Source organism: Ptiloglossa arizonensis, chromosome 7 (genome assembly GCF_051014685.1).
Source record: "Ptiloglossa arizonensis isolate GNS036 chromosome 7, iyPtiAriz1_principal, whole genome shotgun sequence".
Lineage (NCBI taxonomy): Eukaryota > Metazoa > Arthropoda > Insecta > Hymenoptera > Colletidae > Ptiloglossa > Ptiloglossa arizonensis.
The window spans coordinates 4,683,450-4,706,422 of NC_135054.1; the positions used below are offsets into that span (position 1 = coordinate 4,683,450).

The window sequence follows — 22,973 nt, forward strand, 5'->3', positions numbered from 1 at the left end:
CACAAAGTCACAAGTGGCGTCACTGTGGTCAATGGAATATTTGCACAAAGACAATCTGAGCGGCTACTCAATTTATACTCAAGTCTCATGATCGCTCTGGTCAAAAATACAATTTTCTTCTATCTTCTTTGTTTTTCGAGATGTTTCGTTAAACGGGTATTTCATCCACAACTTTAAGGCTAGTAACCAATTTAAAACTGAATATCGTCCGATGAAAAACATATGTTTAAAATGTTGCGTTGCTCTATCTATGATGTGAAGATTCAAATTGGGATAATGCTCCTTGTTAAATCTTGCGCTGTTGAACGAAAGAGACATTTATAAAAAAACGATTTCATCTGCTGTAGCGGCGACATCCATCACCTGGTGATTCCCGATGAAAAATCAAATTTCTTTCAGTCATCGTTATTTTTCGAAGGTATCTCGAATAACACATAGAAACGAAGAAATAAAATAAGCAATTCGTTCAACATTTTTAAGATTATTTGCGTAATGTGAAATAGCTGTGGCATTGAATAGGATACGTTCGACTTTGTCAAAGAGATTTTCATTCGCAACATTAAGGGTAGATCCCATCTCTTGAACGCGAATATCGGTGGACAAAGAATATATGTTTCTAAAATTGTTCGATGCTCGTACCTGTACCAATTGTACCGAGTTTCACAAAAAATTGGAGATCGTAGCTCGGCCGGTGATCCTCGTGAGATCGCGCGTTTCCAAGCGAGCGCGTAACACGGTGGGTGGAATGTTAGTACCACTGAGTTTGGCGGGGGAATCGGCTAACTGGCAGGGGAATAATAACGAGCCGGACGACACGGAGCGAAGTCAGAGAGCGGACGAGGCTTTATAAATTGCGAGGATGTTCGCCGGTGCCGAACCAGTGACACCTCGACCGCGATCGATCGTGCTGCAACCGATCGCCGCGAACTCGATCGCGAGGGACACGCAGAATCCCCAACGCACGCCACGTGTCCGCCGTGAAGGAAGCCGGTAGTGTCGAGCTCGTGCTAAACGCTATACGCGGAAAGGGTTTCCCAGCCACGTTCGAGGCGGAAGGGCGTACAAAGGTGGAGATAAAGTGCTCGTCGTAGGAAGCGAAGTGCACATCGAGTGGAAGTTCCGCGGATGAGAGTTGCGACAGGATGACACGGAGGATCGATACACCTAGCGGAGCTACATCGAATCGAACGTGAGTGATAGCGTTACATTTCGTGCGGATCAATTTTTTTTTAATTCCATTTCATTTTTCAACGGTGAACATACTTTGATTCAATGCGCAAAAGTACGTGAATTTTTCAAGCAACGAACAAAAGATAAACGGAATCGTTCGTGTAAAGTGTTACATGGGAAATGTTTAATTAATTTCAACGGTTCAAGCTGCAACGCTTGGTACAGGTATAAATGACTATCGCAGAACAGTGAATAAAAGGAATATTTTGCAAAGTAATATTTAGAGATCAGTCGCATACAAAGATTATTCTACGTTTCGAACTTATCATAGACTAAAAACGAACAAAATCTTTATTTACGCGTGTTAAGTTAATCATGGTCGAATAATTGTTTCAATTATCATTTAGGCCAAATTTTCGAATAACGAATTAAAGGTAAACAAATTTTGATCTGTTATTTGGTGAACAAAATGTACAATTTAAATGATAAAATCGAATTACATTTTGTATTGTACGGATGGAAGTTTATTCGAATAATTTTTCGATCGAATAAACATTTTTATATGGTGTACTGTTCGCTCGAATAGTCTTCGGTAAATATTTCAGGCAAATAAAAAGAAATTCTACACGGTGTTTGTACGTTGTAACGTATGTTTTTAATATGGACTGGACACTAGCAACCGTTCCTATTGTTTTGAATATTTCTGAGAATTACCTTCCTGCTATGACAAGAAAACAAGTTTTCACACGAGTCGCGTGTTTATCGACGACGAGAGAGACAATTGATTATTATCAGTGAAGCAAATGAAGAAACGTGATTCGTAAATGGAATATGAGTCCCATAATTACTATTCATAATATTATTATTGTGGAACGTGGAACGTCACTAAATGATCAAGCGATTAGAAAAGCAAAATCTTTAACAGAAGAATGTTCAAATCGGGAATTTGCAAGACAAATCGATGGAGGAACTATAGTTATGAATTATTTATTCGAAGCATTTTAAAACGATTAATTTTATATAAATTTTTCCACTCTGCACTTTCGTTGGTTGAAATGTTATACACTGCATTTCATTAAAATACAATACATTTTATCTGAACGATAGTGTCCCTCGTTTGCGATAAGAGTGATAAAATTCAAAAGATACATTTTTTACACATTTTTAAGCGGAAATATTTGTGTATTTCTCACATACTATAGAAACGATAAAGTTGTTAATATTGTGTTACTTGTGAAATTATAATAACGTTATAAACATTTTGTGCCACATTAATTTGTATTGCAAACCAATGATATTTCTTTTCTGCCAAATCCGGTATGATTTTGAAGAACTTTGCAGACAACTATGAGAAATATTTTATCTTAAATACGAAAAATAATGAAACGCATTGTTTATCTTCGATCGACTAAAAGAATTACACTAATTCGTCTCGACTATACTTGCAGAATTCTTAGTTACATTTTCTTTTATAGTATAATGGAAAATATGTGAAAAAGTAAGAATATATTTAAAATACTACTTATAATTTCACTGTGTTTTGTGTAAGAAATAAATGTATCAAGCATTTATTTGAAATTACTAAAGGTCTACTGCATATTTTTCCGAGACAATAAATAAATTTCACAGACAATGACTGAGGTATGTAGAGTGTAACGAAGTACATTATTTATTTCGGTTTAATTTAATTTATCTTAATTTTTGTTAATTTCCATTCTTTCGGTATAGCCTTTCTTTTTATATCAGTCTATTATTAAAATTGTAATCATTTACTTATCTATTAACCATTAAAAAATTGTTACTATACTTTCTGGTACAATACCAGTTTCAATTCAAATTATTCAGTTTTTACATTACACCTGTTTCATTGTTTATGTTAATGACGTCTGTTTTATTTCTTTAGCGTTTGCTACAAGGTAACAAGTACACATGTGACGATTGTTCACAAAGATACACACTTAATACATTCATTATCTAAGTTAATTTTCACTCTGTTCATCTAAAACATCAGTTTCTACATCATTAAATTTAGACGGAAGATATTTTTTATTCGATTTTTGATAAATATTTACTCCGACTATAATCCACTTATTTCTTTTTTTTGGATTCGTTCATTCATCATAGTGTCGATACAGTGTACTGAAATAAACTTTTATGCCGATATTGATCAAGTTGGTAGTTTAACAAGTACTAAGCAAAAGTTTACCGAAAATTTAATTTAGATTTGATGTTACCATGTTTCTACGATTTTCACCATAACTAACGAGAAAACTAATCGCTGAGAATGTCGATTATCGCCGGCTTGTATCAACCGTCCACGTCAGATGAAATCCTTTCTCGCTTCCGGAGCTGAGCTTCCGTTCACCGTAATTCCGAGGCTTTCAACACGATCCGAAACCTCGTTTGCGGGGAAGTACACCTCGTCGGAAAAACGTACGATGGTGAGGATTCTACATGACTTCGAAGAATGGCCAGCTATCAGCACTTACGTTTTCCGCTCGAAGCACTCGATGCTTCTTTTCAGCTGTCGAAATGGGACCAGGATGAGACAAAGATTTTACCGTTACTCGCGCTGAACAAACGACATTACAGAATTGCCGTAATTCGAAGTAAATTAATCGATTTCCAATTTTCAAATCCAATTAACTCCAATAGAAAGATAGTCAATTTTCAAGGATATTCAAGGATTCAATTTTCCTAAATGTTACAAGCGTTATTCATTCATCTAAAAATTCATTGGACCCAAATTGCTGGCGGACTATTTCGGAAAGCAATTCACCAACCCTTAAACACGATTAGATATTAGTAATGGTTCCCACATTTAGGATGAATCTGATAAATAGGTCAATCTATATCTTCTTTTCTGTCGATGATACAAAAAACTTGTAGACGTGTATATTACGTGTTGCGAATCTCTCGAAAAGTACCTAACGACATAGAAATAATTCGCATTTCGTGAATTATTACGATTAACTCTTCGTTCGGTGATCAAGGCTTGTCATAAACAAGTTTTTGAACATTGTTGGAAATTGCGAAACTACGTTGAACGGAAGGTCCATCCCGGAGGCGAGAAAGGATTTCCTCTGATGCGGGCGATCGATGCAAGTGTTAATCGGCGTTCTCAGCGGATAGATTCCTCGTTAGTTACGATGGAAACGGTGGGAACGTAATAACGTCAAAGATATAGTACCGAATTCTCGTTAAATTTCTGCTTAGTACTTGTTAGGTTCTCGAATTGATTAACTTTCATATTAAAGTTCACTTCGCTGTGTTAATTGTACTTTTACGAATATTATGGTCTTAAAACAATGTAAACGGGTAATACAATCGGATAATCATCTAAAATGAAATAGAAAAAATGTTCGAATAAAATTTAACAATATAGAAACTCATATACTATAAATGAACACAGTGAAAATTATGTTGGATAACGAATCATTCAATCTCTATTAGCTGCGTTTATAACGATAAACGCCAAACAAATAAGATAACTTTCATAGACGTAAAGCATAAAATATTATTGTCAGGAATTGGATAAATATAATTCGCAGTAGCGTTGTATCAGAAAGTATAATAATAATAATAATTTTACATAATTAATTGTCGTTCTGTTTGTGTAAGTAAGTACAACTTTTGTTGAAGCCGTATGGGCACGAAAATAAATGAAAATTAAGATTAATTAAGTTAAACCGAGATAAATAGCGTGTTTTATTATTCTTCATAATTAGACTACGGATGTTTACGCAAATGCATATTTTGTATACTTTTTATGTTGTATATGTTTTGCGTTATTAACTTTTTAGTAGGAAGTACCTTTCTACTTTAAAACATATCCTTGTTTTGCAACGAAAGACAACAAAATTAAAAATTCTAGAATCGTAACGTAATAAAGACAGAACATTTTTACTATAGTTTCATGATGGACAACGACATATTTGTAATACTATTATTTGTAAAATATGTATGTGTACTATACGACGCATACTACTATATATTATACTACATCCATTCTTAGGATAGAATTGAATTTTACTTATTGTTTAATAAAATGGCATAGGAAGCGTTACTACTTTGAAAAAAAAAATACGCTTTCCATAATTTATACAGTGACAGCGATTCATGAAAAAGATACTCTTTACCCTATTCTTATTTATTCATTGACACGTTCCTTTACTAATGTAATTTCAAACATCTGATAATATCGTTAGAATTATTTAATTATCGAATCAATTTTTGCTTTCATGTTTTCCTTCATAAAAATCGCATTTCTTTATCCGAAAGAAAATGGTTATTAATGTACTATAAAGAAACAGAAATATAAAATAGAAACAGATTTTTCAAGTAAATGTTATTTTCTTCCGAAAGAACTAAAAAATTGCAGAAATTATTGAGCCTAAAGAGAATTCTCTTGTAATTATTAATAGTTTACAAAAATGCACCTTATAATATTCCGAACGATTCGTCCCGTCTACTAACTATGTATAAACTAAGTTTCTCACGAGTTATACGGATCGGTAACCAAATTTAGATAAAGTTAATTTCAATCGCAATCTAGTTTCACGTAAAATCCATCGAGGTATACACGGTACAGTCAAAGTTTTTAATTCCCTCAAATAACCATTAAACAGACCTTAGAATGGGTATTCAATCTATTCTCATGCAAATTTTCAATCTATTCGGTCATTGCTTGATTCCGAATCGCTTCGAATATTACTCGAAGTTACGTAGTCTTGAAACTCCTGACAAGTCTTGATAGATTAGAAATTCTGCAAAGCCTTGCAAATGTAGTTTTCGAGTACCACTGAAATATCATCGCATGTAACTTTCGGCAATATTAACATAAATATACACCGTACAAACCAAGGCTCGTGTTAAAAATAATTTTCATTTGGAACCTTGCTGAGAATTATCTAAAGTTACTCGAATATAAAGTACATACATATGCTATAATTTCTGCTTCAAGTATATTGAACTATCGTAAACAAACGTTAACGACAGAAAAATGAAAAGAATTGTAAACCACGTAAGATAATTCAAATCTGACCTATCGGGCGATCGGTGACTGTTTAATGTGAAGTTTCCTATTAATCTGCAGATGTGCAGAAGATTATTCGATCAAATTTTTATTTACTCGTGGAATATTTCATTCTACTAGGTTGTTCGAAAAGTCATTTAATTTTTTTTCGTGAAAATGAAACACGATTTTTTTAGAGCGTATAAACATTTGATTAAATTATGTATTCTCCATTTTGGAGAACGAAATGACTTTCCGAACAACCCAAGAAAGTTCATTGTTATTTGCTCACGTTACGAACAAACTGACCACCGGTGTACTTGTACATTCGAACCGATTGGAACTCTTCGTTCTCCGTTCGAATCGATTCGAAGCGTCTCGATTTCCGTCACCGCTTGGGCCTAGAATACTCGGTAGCAGCAAGTCGGGCGCGTCGAACCATTTCCGACGAGTTTATCCGTTCCCAAAAGATTTTGAGCGCGCGGGACAGGGTTACGGGTGGAAAGCTCAGCCCCCGACACGAGCGTGGCTGCCGTCGCATCGATCGTGGCAAATTGGATTGCCGCTAAAACGCCGGGGCTATCTTACGGCTTAGGGGATAGTGTTCAGTGCCGCTGGGAACGGTACAAAGTTCGGTAACGAGAGTGAATTCTGACGTTCCGGTGGTCCGGCGCGGCGTACACCTTCCGAACGCCGGGCAACACGAATATTCGCTACGGGATATGGGGCACACGAAGCCGGTCGTTTATCGTGATTAACGAAAGTCGCAGCCTAACGAGACCACGGGTGAGCGTGGGTCACGTGTGCGCGCGAATCAGGCCTGGCTGGCAAGTGAACTACGCGAGAGGAGAATCGTGAGTACCATTGTGACGTAGATGGTGTAACGGCCACTGAATCGTTTCGGTCCCCGCTAACGGGTGAACGTGTGTCACTTTTCGCTAGGAGTCGATCGTGGAAGAAACGGATCGAAAGATCAGAGTCCGATTAGGATTAGAATTCCAAGACAAAGCTTTGGCTGCATTCCAGGCCTGATCATGTTCTCGCGTCAAACGGTATATTCTCTACCTAGATACGCGATGTAACCTAATATGCGAGAAATGTATCAGGATTGATAGCAAAATACTGATTCGTGTGGGCTAACGACGGAGAGCCGTACACGCGAGATACGAATGTTTAATTGTAAATGTCGTGTTACCGAGGAATAATTCAACTAATTTGAAAGTCAAATAACTTCTAAGCTAGCATTGCTCGGGCACTGTAATACTTTTTTCTACGAAGCGAGAAATTGATTAGCGTATCCAATAGCATTAGTTCTATTTAAGAGAAAAGTGCAGTTACACTCTCCTATTGTACTCATGCACGAAAGTGCATAAACCTGGTCTGTATCTGACCGTTTCAATTGCGTGGGATACTCTTTGCACGTGTTTATGCGAACATATTAATGAAAACTATTTATACGAAACCTTGGCCAAATGGATCGAGTCGAAACTATTCGGAACAAAATAGGGCACACACTAACACTTAATTAAGAATACAATAGCATCCAATTGCATGTAAACAATACTTCTATAATCAACTGCAGAAATACGAAAACTCTTTGCCTGTAGGATCAAGTATCCAACAGTCTGAGAGAAGTATTCGATACTAAAAACAGCTCGTACAAAATGATACAACTACTCAAAGAGAACCACATCGGGAACAATGTCTAAAAATAGTCACTTGACTAATATTAATCAATCATTGACGGTTCAAAATGTCGGTGCAACTTTAAATCGAAATTTTATTTATTTTTTTCTTTCTCCTTGAAGAACGATGTTTATACATATGTGCTATTTAAAGTTCATATATTTAAGGGAATAAGGAAAACAGTTATATCGCTTTAACCACATGGTGTAACGTAGACACGTTAGGTATAATTCGAAAGGTATTGGTTTAAAGTTATACCTTTTTGGGACTCCAAGTCTCTCCCATTTCCGGTTCGGAAGTTACGGAATGTTATATACGTAGCAGGTAATTTTCCGGTAAATTAAGTAACTGACGCACGTACCGATATAATATCTAGCAAAAATTCGTTTAATAAATGACAATTAAGACTGTTGTAGAACATATTGGAGTTTATATTAGCGAAACTGATGCAATTAAGTACACGCATTCGCTACGCGTGTACATAGAGATCGTCTTCGAGAAGAAACTGGACGAGAAACTACATAATATTAAAATTCATTAGCTTCGATCCTGATTAACATTTAGGTTTCGCACAATATTCTCGACATTACTAAACGTGTTTCTAAATAGATCCATCGTAAGGGGGAAAATAAAATAAAAGATTAATTAATCTTAATAAACGATTTATTATTACCTTCGGAGAAAATTGTGTAACGTTGTCTCTAAAAAGTGTACAATGTATGTGTGTAGAGGTACAGCTGCACTATTGAAATAGTAATCATGAATTGAAATTAATTTGATTTTAAATTACCTACATAAATTCGAAAATATTTTCGTTCGTCAAGATCGCGAAGAACGTATAATTATTCCAGGTGTGATATAATTAACGGGTACTCGGCGATGAAAAATGTACTTTGATGAAAAGAATACCTCAAAGAAAAAAATATACTTTTTTTTCGACTTACTTTTACATGTAAAATAATCCCCTGTCCGGCCTCACCCTGTACACCTAGCTTTCGCGAATCTTCTGCTTGGCATGCGTGACCGTCTCGCATCATGCAATGTCTCATTTACCAGGCAAGTTGTACCACACGAGGTCATTACACGAATCGATGATTCGGCCAACGCGAGACCATAAATTCTGCCGGGCAATATCGATTCCTATTGCGTGATATGGTGGTTGCTATAGTTGACACACGTACACGCTCTTGCGCAATTTATACGTATGTGTGTGAATGGACGCAGATGCATGTGCACGTTACTCTATGCATCGAAATGTCTCCGAAGTGTAATATGTGGTTGTAACGTATAGCGCGCGGGAAATCAATTTTTGATGACGACACATGTTTGCGTGCACGCTGCGGATGACAGGCGGGATGTTTAACATCAAAATGTACAGTAAACCGCTGCTAAACAGACATTTTCAAAGGCCTACGCGATACACGTGTTATGAATTTTAGGGGCCATCAGTTGTTGCAGTTTTATACATAGTATTTATACATACCTTTCCTTTGTATTTAGTATACCGGTTTGCAAGCAATTTATGATTTTTATTAGATTAATAATGCATTACAATTTTTTTTTTATTCGAAACAATCATGATTTCGCTAATTTTCGCTCACACTTTAATAAATCGTTCATCTTCTTTGATGCTTAGTGAAACTATGCCCTTACTTGGTTATTCATTGTACTCTTCTGAATATCGTGTTACAATTTAACATTTTTATGAATTATCATTATAATTTAAACGAGAAGGAATATTTAATTCAAACATTTGTCGTGGCAACAGACTTAAACGATATCGTCTAATACGTGTAAATTAATATCAGTGAGTAAATGGGCTATGGGATCTTTGCATTGCAATCGTTTCTAAACTAGTAGTTTTAATCATCGAGTAGTATATTTAAAAGTATGGAGTACGTTTAAAAAGTAGATTGCGTTTATTTACAAACAACGCTCATATCTTACATAAAAAAGCTTGCTGATTAATATGTAAACACTGTTCACGGACTTGGGTTCGCTGGAATTTTACTTGTACAATCATTCGAAATTCATTATCTGTAGAACGTTCAGTGATAATATTGGAATCCTCCGTCAGAGTGTTGAAGGTTTTCTGCGAATCCGAAGAACAGCTAGATCTATCGAAAGGATAAGCAGATCAACAGTAAGATGTTCGTAGCTTTGCAGTGATGCGCTAGATGGTCATTTTGAGCACTTCTAGTCAAACTATACGCAAAGAGATGCTGGTTGTTAGAACACGAAACTGACTATAATTCGGAAACAAGGTGAAATAGAACTTATGTTTACATAAAGTTACTCGTACGATAAATCCATACTTGAAAAGAATCTCATATAATGTATTATATGAGATGTGTATGTATTATATGAGATGTATGTGTATTGTATAATGCATCACGATATATCTTGTATACCAGGAAAATACAATCAAAGCTGAAATATTCTTACTCTTACTGGCTGTATTACGTTTTATGCAATACATAAAACATCCGTTTGCTCTTTAAGAGAAAATAAAGGAGCTCGCGATAATGAAAATTGAAATTAAAAATTTTATATTAATTCACATAAATAAATAAATGACCGAGTATAAAATGATTTATAACGTTTTATTATTGAAATTGATTAGACGATCAAAGTGACCAACTAAGGCTTTATCGTTAAGTCTTGAATTTACGTAAGGTATTACCGTTATGCGACTTGTTATCAGGTAATTATGTCAATGATGATCGACTCTGGTTCGGAGTAAATCGCGGGTGCGGCATGCGTTAGGTGGTGAACACTAGACGTACGTATGTATATACCTAACGCGGACGATACGGTCGCGGCACGGCGTCGCCTCGGGTATTGAATCGCACCACTCTCTGCCACACACGTTTGTAATTATAGATCTCCCTCGTGCGAGAATCGGGGAAACAGTGGCCGGAATGTGCGATAACGATGACTGGAACGTCGCTGATATTCTATAAACAAGTTTTTCGCGAAGCCTGAATTGCCCGCCATGTCTGACAGTTGCGGAACGATATACACAGCCGCGCGTGTTTCCTTCCTTACCGTTGCCATCGCGCACGCCCATTCTTCGTCATTTCAACTGATTGTTCTGTAAGCAACCCCACGGTTACCATTTATCGAAATATTACCAAGGCTGGTCGAAAGGACATTCCATTAACTAATTGTAGCATAACGATTAAAAAATCACCCGTGCCCTATTGTATTTTTTACGAAGAGACTGTTGTCCCTTTCTTTGAAAAATAATATCTTTGTGATATTTTGCTTGGAGAATTTCACTTGAAACTCCTTTGTACGGAGATTACTTTCGCGCGTATAATTGTCTTAAATTTGAAATCGATTTAAGTAATTGTTCATTGAATGAAATTAAATACTTTAAAACTATAATACCGTCCTTCGCACAGATATCAAGGAAACGTATTTTTTCATCGTATCCTAGGTTGTATTTTTATTTATTACCGAACAGAATCAACGCGTATCTGCGTTGACGTAATATTATTAAGAACTGTTACATTTTTAGCTAAAATCATTTTCGTATAAATTAAAAGCGTAACTTATAACTACTTCTAATTACAATAATAACTTAGGAGATTAATGGTTGTGGGTAGAAATGAAATAGGTACCGGTGAGATTCGGTGAGATCACAATTAGCTTCACCACAGTATTACGAATTAAAATAAACGAAACTGATGTTTTGTTATTGATTTCGCAACGGAGTCGAACGATTAACTACACCTTTAACCCGAAGTCTAATTTTACTTCACTAAAATGTTAAAGAGTGTTTCAAAGTAAACAGCTCCTTTGCCACGGTAGAACGTAGTTGGTATAATTTTCGAATCTCAAATGTACATCTTTCTCTATCGGTTTTTTCAAATCTTGATAATGCTTTCAATTTTCGTTTATCAACGCGATGGGTTAGAAAATCGGAGTTTTTAAAACGCCTGTTAACCCCTGGAAACGATGAAACGATGTTTTACGTTGAATAAGGGCCACAATTTCGTCTCTTGGCTTTTCTTCTACCTGGTGAACACGCGCACAGCAATTGACTGGCTTTTAATCAAGATAAAATACTACAGGATAAGTTTTTTAAAATATATTACGTAAAATATGCCTCTTTTTGCTTTCCGAGAGCCTAGGGAGTCTTCCAATCTAACCCAACCCTTCAGGAATTCACCAACTACGGTTCAGGAATCCACGAACCACAGTTTGACAGATCGTTAATTGAAACTGTCAATTACTAGTCTATGCAAGATGTTATTTATCCATTTATAAATACATCAAGCTTGCACAATGTAAAACTAAGTGGACTAAATAGTTACAGTTTTTTCCCGATCATCATTAGCAACTCCTGGCTGTTAACAACCTGTCACGATGCGAATATAAAACAGAATCGTGTATACGTGCCGACATCGAAATGGACTTCGATCTGACCTCATTCCGCAGGGCAACGGATCAAGGAAAGCACCGAGAGCTGAGATTCATTAATTTTTCCTCGCTGACAGAATGTACACTAACAAACACTAAATTAACCAGTGACGCCAGTGGAATCTGACTTCTGGGTGCAGTAATCCGTTCCTATATAATGGAGGCTATAAGGGGAACGCAACGCGATGTCACTGTCGGAACATAAACCGGCAATACAAAATCTAGTAACAAGGTTGCTATCTTCGGCGAGTTGCCTCCGTCAAGGTCGCAATGACGAAGGATCGTTTACATAAACTTTCATGAAAAAGCTTTAACGCCTCGTGTGGAGTTCCTTTTACTTGCTAATTTATTTATTACCGGTTGCTGATGTTATGCGCCAGATATACCTTACAATTCATAAGTATCGACATATATAAACATTCTTAGTCACTAGAAACAGGTCTACAAGGATATGTGACAGCGAGAGAAATATTATCGAAGCCGTGGAATAAAAAGGAACAACTCGATTGGATGAACGAATATTTCAATTGAACAATTTTAGACTGAAATAAGATTCTATGGGCAGACGAAACGAAATTTGAAATAAATTCCATTTCAAATGTGCCTTTGACCAACAAGATTCGAATAATGTGATCAGATTTATATTGTATGTGACTAGTAAGAACTTTCACAGTATCTAATTTAATTGAAGTTAAACTGGTCTTCACAAAGAGAGAATTGTCCGCTGAATACTATTATTTTGTTATTAAAAACATGATAACTTCTTTGTCACTTTTTCGGATTGTCATTTCTGCATAAACCTAATGCTAATGGCAAAGTGATCTATTTTTTCAAAATGTTTACAAATATTTATGTAATTTAAATTTTTCGAAATTTTAGTATTGTTTTAGAATTTTTTGGATTCATTTATGATATGGATTCAATCGAGTGAAAGAATTTAAACACTATCGCTGCTAACAACTAGTTAGGATTTAGATTGACGTATTAGTATTAATCTTAACGATGTTAGGAAATCCAATTGTATTCGTTTACCTTCCACTTGCTGTCGCGTATTTTTACGCAACGAGGTATTTGAACCGTAGTAGAAAGAACCAGTTACATGTTCAACATATACAATATTGAAACTGTGTTTGAAACACGCCGCATAAAACCTTATCAACGTGTTCATTGACAGACCTTTGAATAGACACGATTATTGTCACGCTTGCTTACTAACAAGATTGAATTAATTGAAATTGGTCAACATTCATTCGTATTAAATTTCATTCCCCATCGTTGCAACACGTGAAACTATAATACATTCCATTGTATGTAAAGAAAATAATACGTCTGCTTACGCCGAGAATGCAAAAGAGTAAGCAGACGTATGTACGTATTGCTTAAATGTAGATTCAGTTTGTATAATGGATTTCGTGCATCGTACGTATTGATATATATATTTATACAGAGTGTTCGTCAGCAGGCGCAAGAAATTTTAAGGGACTGGATTATACATACCAAAATATGCTTTGTGTCTGAGTAATTAATTGTTGACAATACACACGAAAGACGTTAGAAGTGAGGGACCTATACTCGTACTATTGGCGCGTAAACGTCGAGATAATTTACGATATAACGCGATATTACTATAAAAGTACACCTATTTAGATTTTTTATCAACTTTTGGAGAGTACTATAGCAGTATCGCACGATATTGTAAGTTATTACGTTGACTACGAGGCAAGTGGGATCTTTTGATGGTTACGGCACTGCTCTTACCACGAGTCTGCTGATATACGCGTGCCGGTAGTAGTAACTAGATGTATGCAAGTCCCTCGTTCTTGATACCTCTTACGCGTATCCTCATCAATTGATAACTTGGACAAAAATCGTTAAATGTAATTTCGTCATTTGTTGATTTTCACCTTAATTTACCATGTAGAGTTACCACTTAAACTTTCGGACACCTGTTACCAAATACTCTATATATTGTTCCCTGGATCATCCCACTCCAGGTCAATCATTTTTTACAGTGAACAACGTCTAGATACACAGGTTTCCCCAATGCTAATGTATCACCTGGCTGATTTGTCGCTTTGCAATAACGACAATTCAAAGTTCTGTCGTTCTTATTGGAGAACCCAATATTTTGAACTTTTCAGTATTTTTCAGCAATATTCGTAGGTATTTGTGTTTTTGTTTGTTATCGTTACGAAGAGGATCGAAAATAAACGGAAAATACGAAGGAAAAACGACGGTATAGCTTTCCGTTTAAATTGATTAAAAAGTGTACAACGAGCTTACCATTTGCGATCTGTGGTTGTTCGACTTGTACGGTCATTTCCGTTGGCGATGAAGAATTTTTCGGGAAATGGTTTCTCGATTTTCACGATGATGTTAAAGTTGCGTACGTTCGCGTAATGTCTGTGGCACAACACACTGTTCGTTCGTAGATTGCAATCCGGCTCGAAGGACTGTAAAAAGTTGCCTGAGGTTTTAAAGGCTCAGAACTGATTATTGTGGGCGCGTTTAGTCCAGAGCTGTCGTCCACTAATTTAATGTTGATCGATTAATACAATTCCGGTGACGATGTGCGAGCACAAACATGTGCTTATACTTTGAACCGAGTCTTGAATGGTTCAACGGTCGGTGCATGATCGCGACTCTAATGTTTCTAATGGACTGAACCCTATTCCTCGTTACAGTCGTCGGTAGAATGTTGTACAGCCCCATACCGAACTTTCCACGGTAACCGTATCGGAGATGACGTTTAGATATAGTTTGTACGCGATTGGTTCTTCAATTTCTACAGGAGAAAATTAATTAAAGAAGGGCCAATTTCAAGTATCGATTGCATCGTTCACGGGGTTAGCTCGTCTACCGTTTTAAGAAGCATTGTCCCACAAGTCGAAAGATATTACACAACGGTACATCGAACAGTACCGTTCACCATTGACTGGCACCTTGCGAATGTCTAGATACAATAATACAAGGGTTTTCTCAGCGCGAATGAGCCGGTCACCTGGTTGGTTGGTCTCTTTGCGAGTAACGGAAAAGAAACGGAAAGTATTCCCATTAAAGCGGTTTTATATCCGTTGCTTGTTGATTTCAATTTGATTGTAGATTTTATTCAAAAAAAAATATAATACAAGAGCGATATGGTCGGTCGACCGTAATATCTGAGATCGCGAGTCAGTTATCTAAACCGCACCGTGCCTCGATCTTCAACATCTCACTGAGTTTGTTAATTACGATGTGTCCACTCCGGAAATTACTTATTTCGGTATTCTGGTTAAAATTACTGGTTTCGAAGAACCAGGACACATTTTTCGGAATTTCTTTCCAATGAATTTCGACTCGAGTAAAATATAAAATTTGCGAATAATTTTCACGTTGCAGAAACGATTGTTCGGTCTAAAGAAAATGTATTCCGAAGAGAGTATTCTTCGTCGAAGAAAACATAAGGAAAATTAACTTGATACGATTGATAGTTTCAGAGATAAAAATTCATTTGCGTAGCTTGGTTTCTGTACTTTTTAGACAAATTCGAAGCCGAACTGCAATATTACCGAAACAAAATGCAATTACTCGCATGCGTTACAGGTACTTGATTGAATATCGAGTATACGGTTTTGCGTATATTTAATCACCATTTCTCGCGATATATTCTTATCACACCCCAACACCAAATTGCGAACAGTGTTCACCGTAAGGTAATTTCGGAATAAAATGTTCCCCGGCAAGAGTAGAACATGTTCTCCGGTATTATTTGAATATGTACTCGCGTAGGCAGGCAAAACGTACGAACGTGACGGGTCGAAACGAATGCGGGAATAATACGAAAGGGCAAGGGTCGCGCGTTCAGATGTCCAGTCCTTGGGCACTTTCAGTGTCGGCGCACAGATTGATGTCCATGAACAGGCTTATCGACAATCTCGCGTCCGTTCGAATGGACGTCCGAATTTATCCGGCGAGGAACGCGCGAGCGTTGCCTTGTAAAATGGACAATAAATTTCCAACATCCTTCAAGCATCGCGGACCAATTTTCTTCCTCGAATTTGTTTTTTATTGGAAGTTCGCCTACGAAAAATCGAATCGGATATCCAATTGCGTCTAGCGAAGTTTCCCGGTTACCTGAACAAAGTTGTTACGAGGAGTACGTAGGAGTACGAGAAAACAAGTATTTAGTGTAGCTTGCAGAAAGTACTCGTCGATTGATCGCATACTGATTTAGGTTTGAATAGAATACACGAACGATCGATGATACGAATAATGTACACTTTCATTAACGATCCTTAAATGCGCGTAGGTACTACCCTTCAAGCAGAAAGACAACGTTCAAACAATTGAAACGAAAGAACCAAAGTTCTACGTATCAGATCGGTTCATTAGTTCGTGCGCTCGTATATTAGTGTTTTTTATTAATTAAGTAATTTATTAATTAATTAATTAATTAGTAATTTTTATTTAATTAAGCACCAACTTAAATTAGCGTTGAGTGTTCGTTACACTAAAATATGTAGTTTACTGTTTTCATTCGGAACATATACAGAAATATATTACATTAATATGTGAACTAGTGATTGTATCGTTACGACAACAGTGAATTTTTTCTTTTATTTGGATACGGTGTAATTTCAATATAGCGTCACAGTATAAACATTACCACATGAAAAACTATTTACCCGTGCATGGTAGATCTCATTCGGAATAAAAGTTGCATTATTCTTCTTTCGTTTCAACAAAACTCGCTTTAAAAGCTTCAACAAGCTCACGAGTATAAAATATGGAACAAAGTGATGTCGTTATTTCTTATTGTAGCTTTCGCTTTGAATAAGTTACAATTACGAACTTATGTTTTTTTTTTCGGATTTTAAAATTACTTTTATAATAAACATAAGTTGCGAACAAAAGCATTAACGTTTCGTCGAATTGAATATTGACGTAATACGTTACGACTTGCAATTCTATCTTTTTACATATCGATAAACGAAAAAAGTAAACATTTACATACTCGATTAGTTCACAGAAACGAAATTTCAAAGCACATTCTTATTCGACAATTGATTTCGAAAACAAAGTTTCGAGGAATACTAAACTCACTTTTGAAGCAATGGCAAACTCCATTCCGATTTCTGTTACGTATAAACACACGACACATCGAATACATCTTTTATACATCGAACTGGTCTTTTGGGAGAAAAGAAACTTTCAATGTTCTCTCTAGTTTGAGTATCGGTTTGTTTACTACGCATCTTCTGGATCGACTATCTGAATAAATACAAGAGAACACTTTTTTACAATTCAAACAGAATTATCATGGTTGCTTCGCAGCTAAAAATACTCATGCGAGAGAGATATACGAAAATGCTAAGACATTCAGTATTCTTTGTTATCAACTTCATTGCACGTATTGATTTCCTTACTTTTATTAAAATTTGCATGCACTGGGTGTTTCGTCAGCAATAGTACGTGTTGTGTTCTTTACTACTGAGAACGATGATATATTTAAAGAAACTATTTTCTACGGTGTAATAAGGTACAACAATAATTTCTGTCAAACATTTTTTTTTTTTTTTTTTTGCAAAAATCAAGGTCATCAATATTTGTTGCGTCCCATGTACAGTTATAAATTCTTTGAAAAATAAATTAAACAGCTGTATAATATATAGTATTTTACTGTTAAATTATTCGAGTACATATATTACACATTGCTCAATATCGAGTTATTTTACTTGAATTAAGATATTGTTTTTGTCACTGATATATAACTATTTTAAAATATAACGCAGTAATCAACTAATTTGTTAATCAAATCTGTACGTACCTCCTTAATTAAGTATTTCTAACTTTCGACAGAACAAAATTGGTGGTTTAGTTTGAAGAAATATCGATTACTGTTTTCAAGACAAGTAACTTTTAAAACAAAATTATTTTCATCTCTTACACATTTTATGCAATCGTTCACTTTTTGGGTAAAATATTTTTGGTATTTTGAATAGCAAATGAGGTAATTAGACTTTTCATTTTTGAAGTTCTACGTGTCTCAAGAATATTCGGCGAGAAAATTGGGAATGTAACAGGAATATGCAGATTTGAATCCATGGTAGAAGTTATCGTTGCCACATGTGTCTAGGCATGCATTTACATTACAGCGACAGCAGGTCGTTTTAATTTTCTTCTTAAAAAGACACGGTATTCTATTAAATAAATAGTATGTGAAACAATGTAAGTTAAACAGAAGTATGACCTTTTTTGTTATAAACATGCCCTGTTGATACAAAAATTAAATACAAACTGCCTTTTTAAAGAACTTTTAATTTTCGTGGAAATTTCAGGTCCGTGTAATCATACGTTTGGTTATGAAAAAGTTGAAAGTTATGCATATAAAATTTATAAAATCATCTTCATATCGCTGTCAATGTGTCAAAAATGAGATTTTTATACCTTTTACGCTTGATATTAAACAATAAATTTCCCTTATTCTTGTGATTCTTAGCGCCAGATTTAATTACAGTTTCTTATTTATAATACGATTATTGCAACGATTAATACTTACTACAAGCACGTTTCGTCTTATAATCGTCGCCGTGAATCTCGTTACGTCGTCATGCCGTGATTTATAGGTTAATTAAATGTCTTTGGTATTTATGAATATCATTATTTGTGTATTCGTTGCCTACTGTAAAATTATTCTCGTTGCATATAATACCTTACAAATAATACTTTATTACACAGGGTGAGTCACTGTGGTTTCGCACCTTAAACGATTTCGTTATTTTTATACTAATATTACGTAAGTATACGTTATATACTAATAAGATAATAATTTAAATAAGTGTTTAAAGGTATATTCTGTTTAATGAGGTGTATCAAATATTTGAAAGTAGGGATGGGACTAATCGAATTTTTTTGTATTCGAATGTTCTAATACTTCAATGATTCAAATATTCGATGAATACAGTTCGAACTGTTCGAATATTTTGTCCACTGATCAAGTATCTCGAGATTGGTGGTAGTTCGAAGTCACAAATATTTAAATAATATTCGAAATATTTTCGTAACATTTTTCTTCTTCGAGTTTAAGAGAATTTTACATGCTCCGTAAGATCGATAAGATCGAATGTATAGAGATTATTATAAATCATTTGGTTTATTCTATAATGAAGCAAATTTTTATTTAATATTCGAACAGTCCCAGCTCTACTTAAATAGAATTTATACGGATTGTTTTATAGTGATTTATCCTACGTAAACGTTATTCGAAATCTGTTCATCTATAATCATACTAATCTAATAAATAAAGTTAATCGTGCGAATTTCTCTCTTTGTAAAGGTCATGTCTGAAAAGTCTGGTATATATTTTTCTTAACGTCGCGCGTTTGGTCCGTTCCGTCTGGTTAAGACAAGAGTCGCCAGTGTTTAATGGCTCGTTACGGATTTCAAATGCCGGAAACGGCCGACGTCTGCGGAAATCATTATTCCTCAGGCGCGAGATTCGACGCAGTCTGATACTTACGGCAATTCTCCGAGCGTCTCGGTGCTCTAAGATCGTTCGGGCACATCCAGCGTGTCGTCGAACAATGGAACGGAAGCAGAACGGAGCCGGGGAATATTTCAGATGCTGCGCCAGCCTCGCTGCAACACTTTCTCGCAATTGAGCAAGCTGGCCCGTGTGAAATGTAAATTCTACACTTGAAAGTCGTTGCAGTGAAAAATTTTACTTTGAAATCGTACGTCGGTTTATCATTTGCGTTTCAGAGCGCCCTATTATGGCTTAGGTCTATGCTTCTATCAGGTCACTGGATGATTCTTCACGAGGTTGGTATTTTGATCCGGGCGATTACTTTCGACGTTATCTTAGCGAATTAGAGTAGGAAAAAGATACAGTTATGCAAGTTACAGTGCACGTTATTTTAATAGTTCTTATATTACAACGTAGGTTATATTATACGTGTTCTCTTACGAGTGTAGAAACGAAAGTTACGTTTTACTTGTATAAATAATGTTTTCGATTTTGTTCCCTACCTAAAGGTTGAGAATGCTTTTAATGATTTTTGTAATACAAGTTTTTAGTTTCTCACCAAATTTCATACAGTACGAATTTTACTATTACGGTTTTACTATTTATGTTTTCTACTTAATGTACATATATAATATTATTTAAGGTATGTTTTACTTTTGAAGAGGATTAAGAAATATTAAATCGTATACTTACAGGAGCAAAGCAAACGAAGAAAGGTTGAATATTTTGAAACAGAAAACCTCTAATGTTTAGTATAAACAGTAGTTAGATTTACGGCGATGTTCATTAAAAGACGATTATTCAAGCATGACATTTCTATTATCTTTTATAATCTTCTTCATAAATGACTTGACTGCACGTGGAGAATTTGTGGTCAGATTAGAAGTTTCTATTATTTTTTTTCATAACCAAATATATGTTAGTTTACCACACAAATAAACTAGAATAAAACAGTTATTTTCACAGTATAAAAATAACATTTTTTTATACAGTTTTATTTTTACTTCTTAATTTTGTTTCCATAACCATGTTCTCACAACGACATTCTCTCGTACCTCTCCAATTGCTCAACTATACCAACTCATATTAATACTCAACGTACACCGATAGTGCCAATCCACTTTTCTTAGTTCATTGAAACGGACTTTTCGAAATTATTTCAAATATTTTCATTTAATTTCTGCACTATATTCTCGTCGCAATCTAGTAATTCCTGCTTGCGTACATTAAATTTTCTAAAATCTAACGGTTTAATGAAAATATCCGCTATTTGTTGCCCCGTGGTCGCGTATTATACATTTACATTATTAGTAACTACCGACTCTTGAGCAAATTGATATTTTATATCTATATGTTTTGAACGCTTGTTTACCGCACCGTCTTTTATCAAAGTTATTGCATTTTGATTGTTCAATTTCAACAGTACTCTGAGTGGTTTATTCGTCAGCTCCTCTATTAACATTTCGAAATACAGTATTTTTTTTATATCACTCTGTTACCGCGATAAATTTTGCTTCAGTGCCAGAAGTTGCGATCAGTTTCTGTCTTCTAGATCCTCGTGTCACCTGTGCTTTCCCGTAATATATTATGTATCCCGTGGTACTATATTTCTTCACTGAATTTTAACAATAAAGTCGAAATTGCAGTAGGTTATCATGGTATTCACCTTTTGACCCTTTTGTGTGCTATTATGCTCTCTCTTGTCCTTTGCATGCACCTTAAAATACTTTTCATACATTTGACATTAGTGTCACGTATACGTTTGCTATAATATGTGACAGGGTATGCTATTTCCAATATAGTTTAGTTAACAAATATCGTAAACTCTCGATTATTTCTCACGAAGGGTATTCCTCGGTTTTACTCATCGAGTTATTCATTGAATTGCATGCCTTCATTCCATACTTTTTTAATGTTTCAGTCGTTAAAATATCTTAAGAATCTTAATAAACACACACACACACACACACTCCTTTTCTAGCTGTGTTAGAAATATTTTCATTTTGTCATCATTATCTCCGATTAGCAGTCGAGATAAGTAGCATCGTCGATTTCGAAAATCGGTGAAAATCATATACGAGCATTATCAATTTTAAATACAGTTTTATTAAAGCGACGTTGTTTGCACACACTTGCACATAATTTTAGACGGTATTCGACGTACTGAAAAGCTGAGAATCCTTGACAAACGTTTATTCATTCATGCTTAAAAGCTTCGAGATAAATTTTAAATGTCTGGCTACTTACTTTGAATGCCGTACAACCACTCAGACACTTTATATTAAAAGGCGCATATATCATTCAAAACGCATTTCATTTCTTTATAAATTCACCTCATAAATGTACATAAAAATATAATGCGTAGCTTTTAAGAATTCTTTTAAATTCCTCAATTTCATGAAGAATCTTACGAAAATGAGTATTTTATCATCACACCTTTGAGTATTTTTATTGTAAAAATGTAATTGTCAAAAATTCTTCTTCAACGTATGTGTATACGGGCTGGAATATTTAAATGGTTACACTTAAATATCTGCGTTATCTATAGTTCTATTAATAATAAGAGTTATGGATTAATAATATTTAGAAACTTACTCAAAAAAGCACCAGCGTTCAGAATTCGCAAGATGTACGATCTTTGTTAGAAATTTTCTACAAAATTTGAGACTTGATCGCAATTTCCATCAATTTAGAAATCGATCGCATTCTTTTCACTAGTTCGACGAAAAAATGTTACTCGATTATAGTTCTCGTCGGATTCGACTAATTCATTTTTCGCCAAGTGCTAAAACAGTGAAAGCTCTGCGTTTCGCTGGTTGAAAATTCGTGTTTGCAGATTTCTGAAGATCAAAACAGGTTTGTGGCGCAACAACACGATCAGGCAGAGGAGCCATACGAGCAACGTGTGGATGTAAATCTGTATCCGCTCGGTACAGCTGCCGGCTTCGAATATCTGACGTCCATTTGGAAAATTGGACAGCCCGTGGAAACAAACGTGCTCACCTTTTTTTCTTCGCAAATATGGAAATAGGTTTTGCCTCGAACGTTCGATGAATGGGAACGGACGATCCTCTATTGGCACGCGATTTTACAATCACAGTTTGTGCAGCTGTAGAGCTCATTTTGTCCAAGATTATCACCTAATCGAGATTAACGGATGATTTCGTTAAA

The 22,973-nt window shown here is 35.4% G+C and overlaps 2 protein-coding genes across 3 annotated transcripts in view; one reads left to right on the forward strand and one right to left on the reverse strand.

The window, feature by feature from the left end:
• The window catches only part of LOC143149096 (uncharacterized), a 178,601-nt gene that overhangs the window by 53,665 nt on the left and 101,963 nt on the right, over positions 1 to 22,973 (reverse strand). The window lies entirely within an intron of this gene.
• The window catches only part of LOC143148980 (uncharacterized), an 89,636-nt gene continuing 67,533 nt past the window's right edge, over positions 871 to 22,973 (forward strand). For both annotated transcript variants that reach the window (XM_076315859.1, XM_076315857.1), the window contains exon 1: positions 871 to 1,189. Coding sequence is in view for 1 of the 2 variants with exons in the window: in XM_076315857.1 (XP_076171972.1) it covers positions 1,143 to 1,189 (47 nt within the window). In the remaining variant the exon portion in view is untranslated. The remainder of the gene's footprint in view (positions 1,190 to 22,973) is intronic.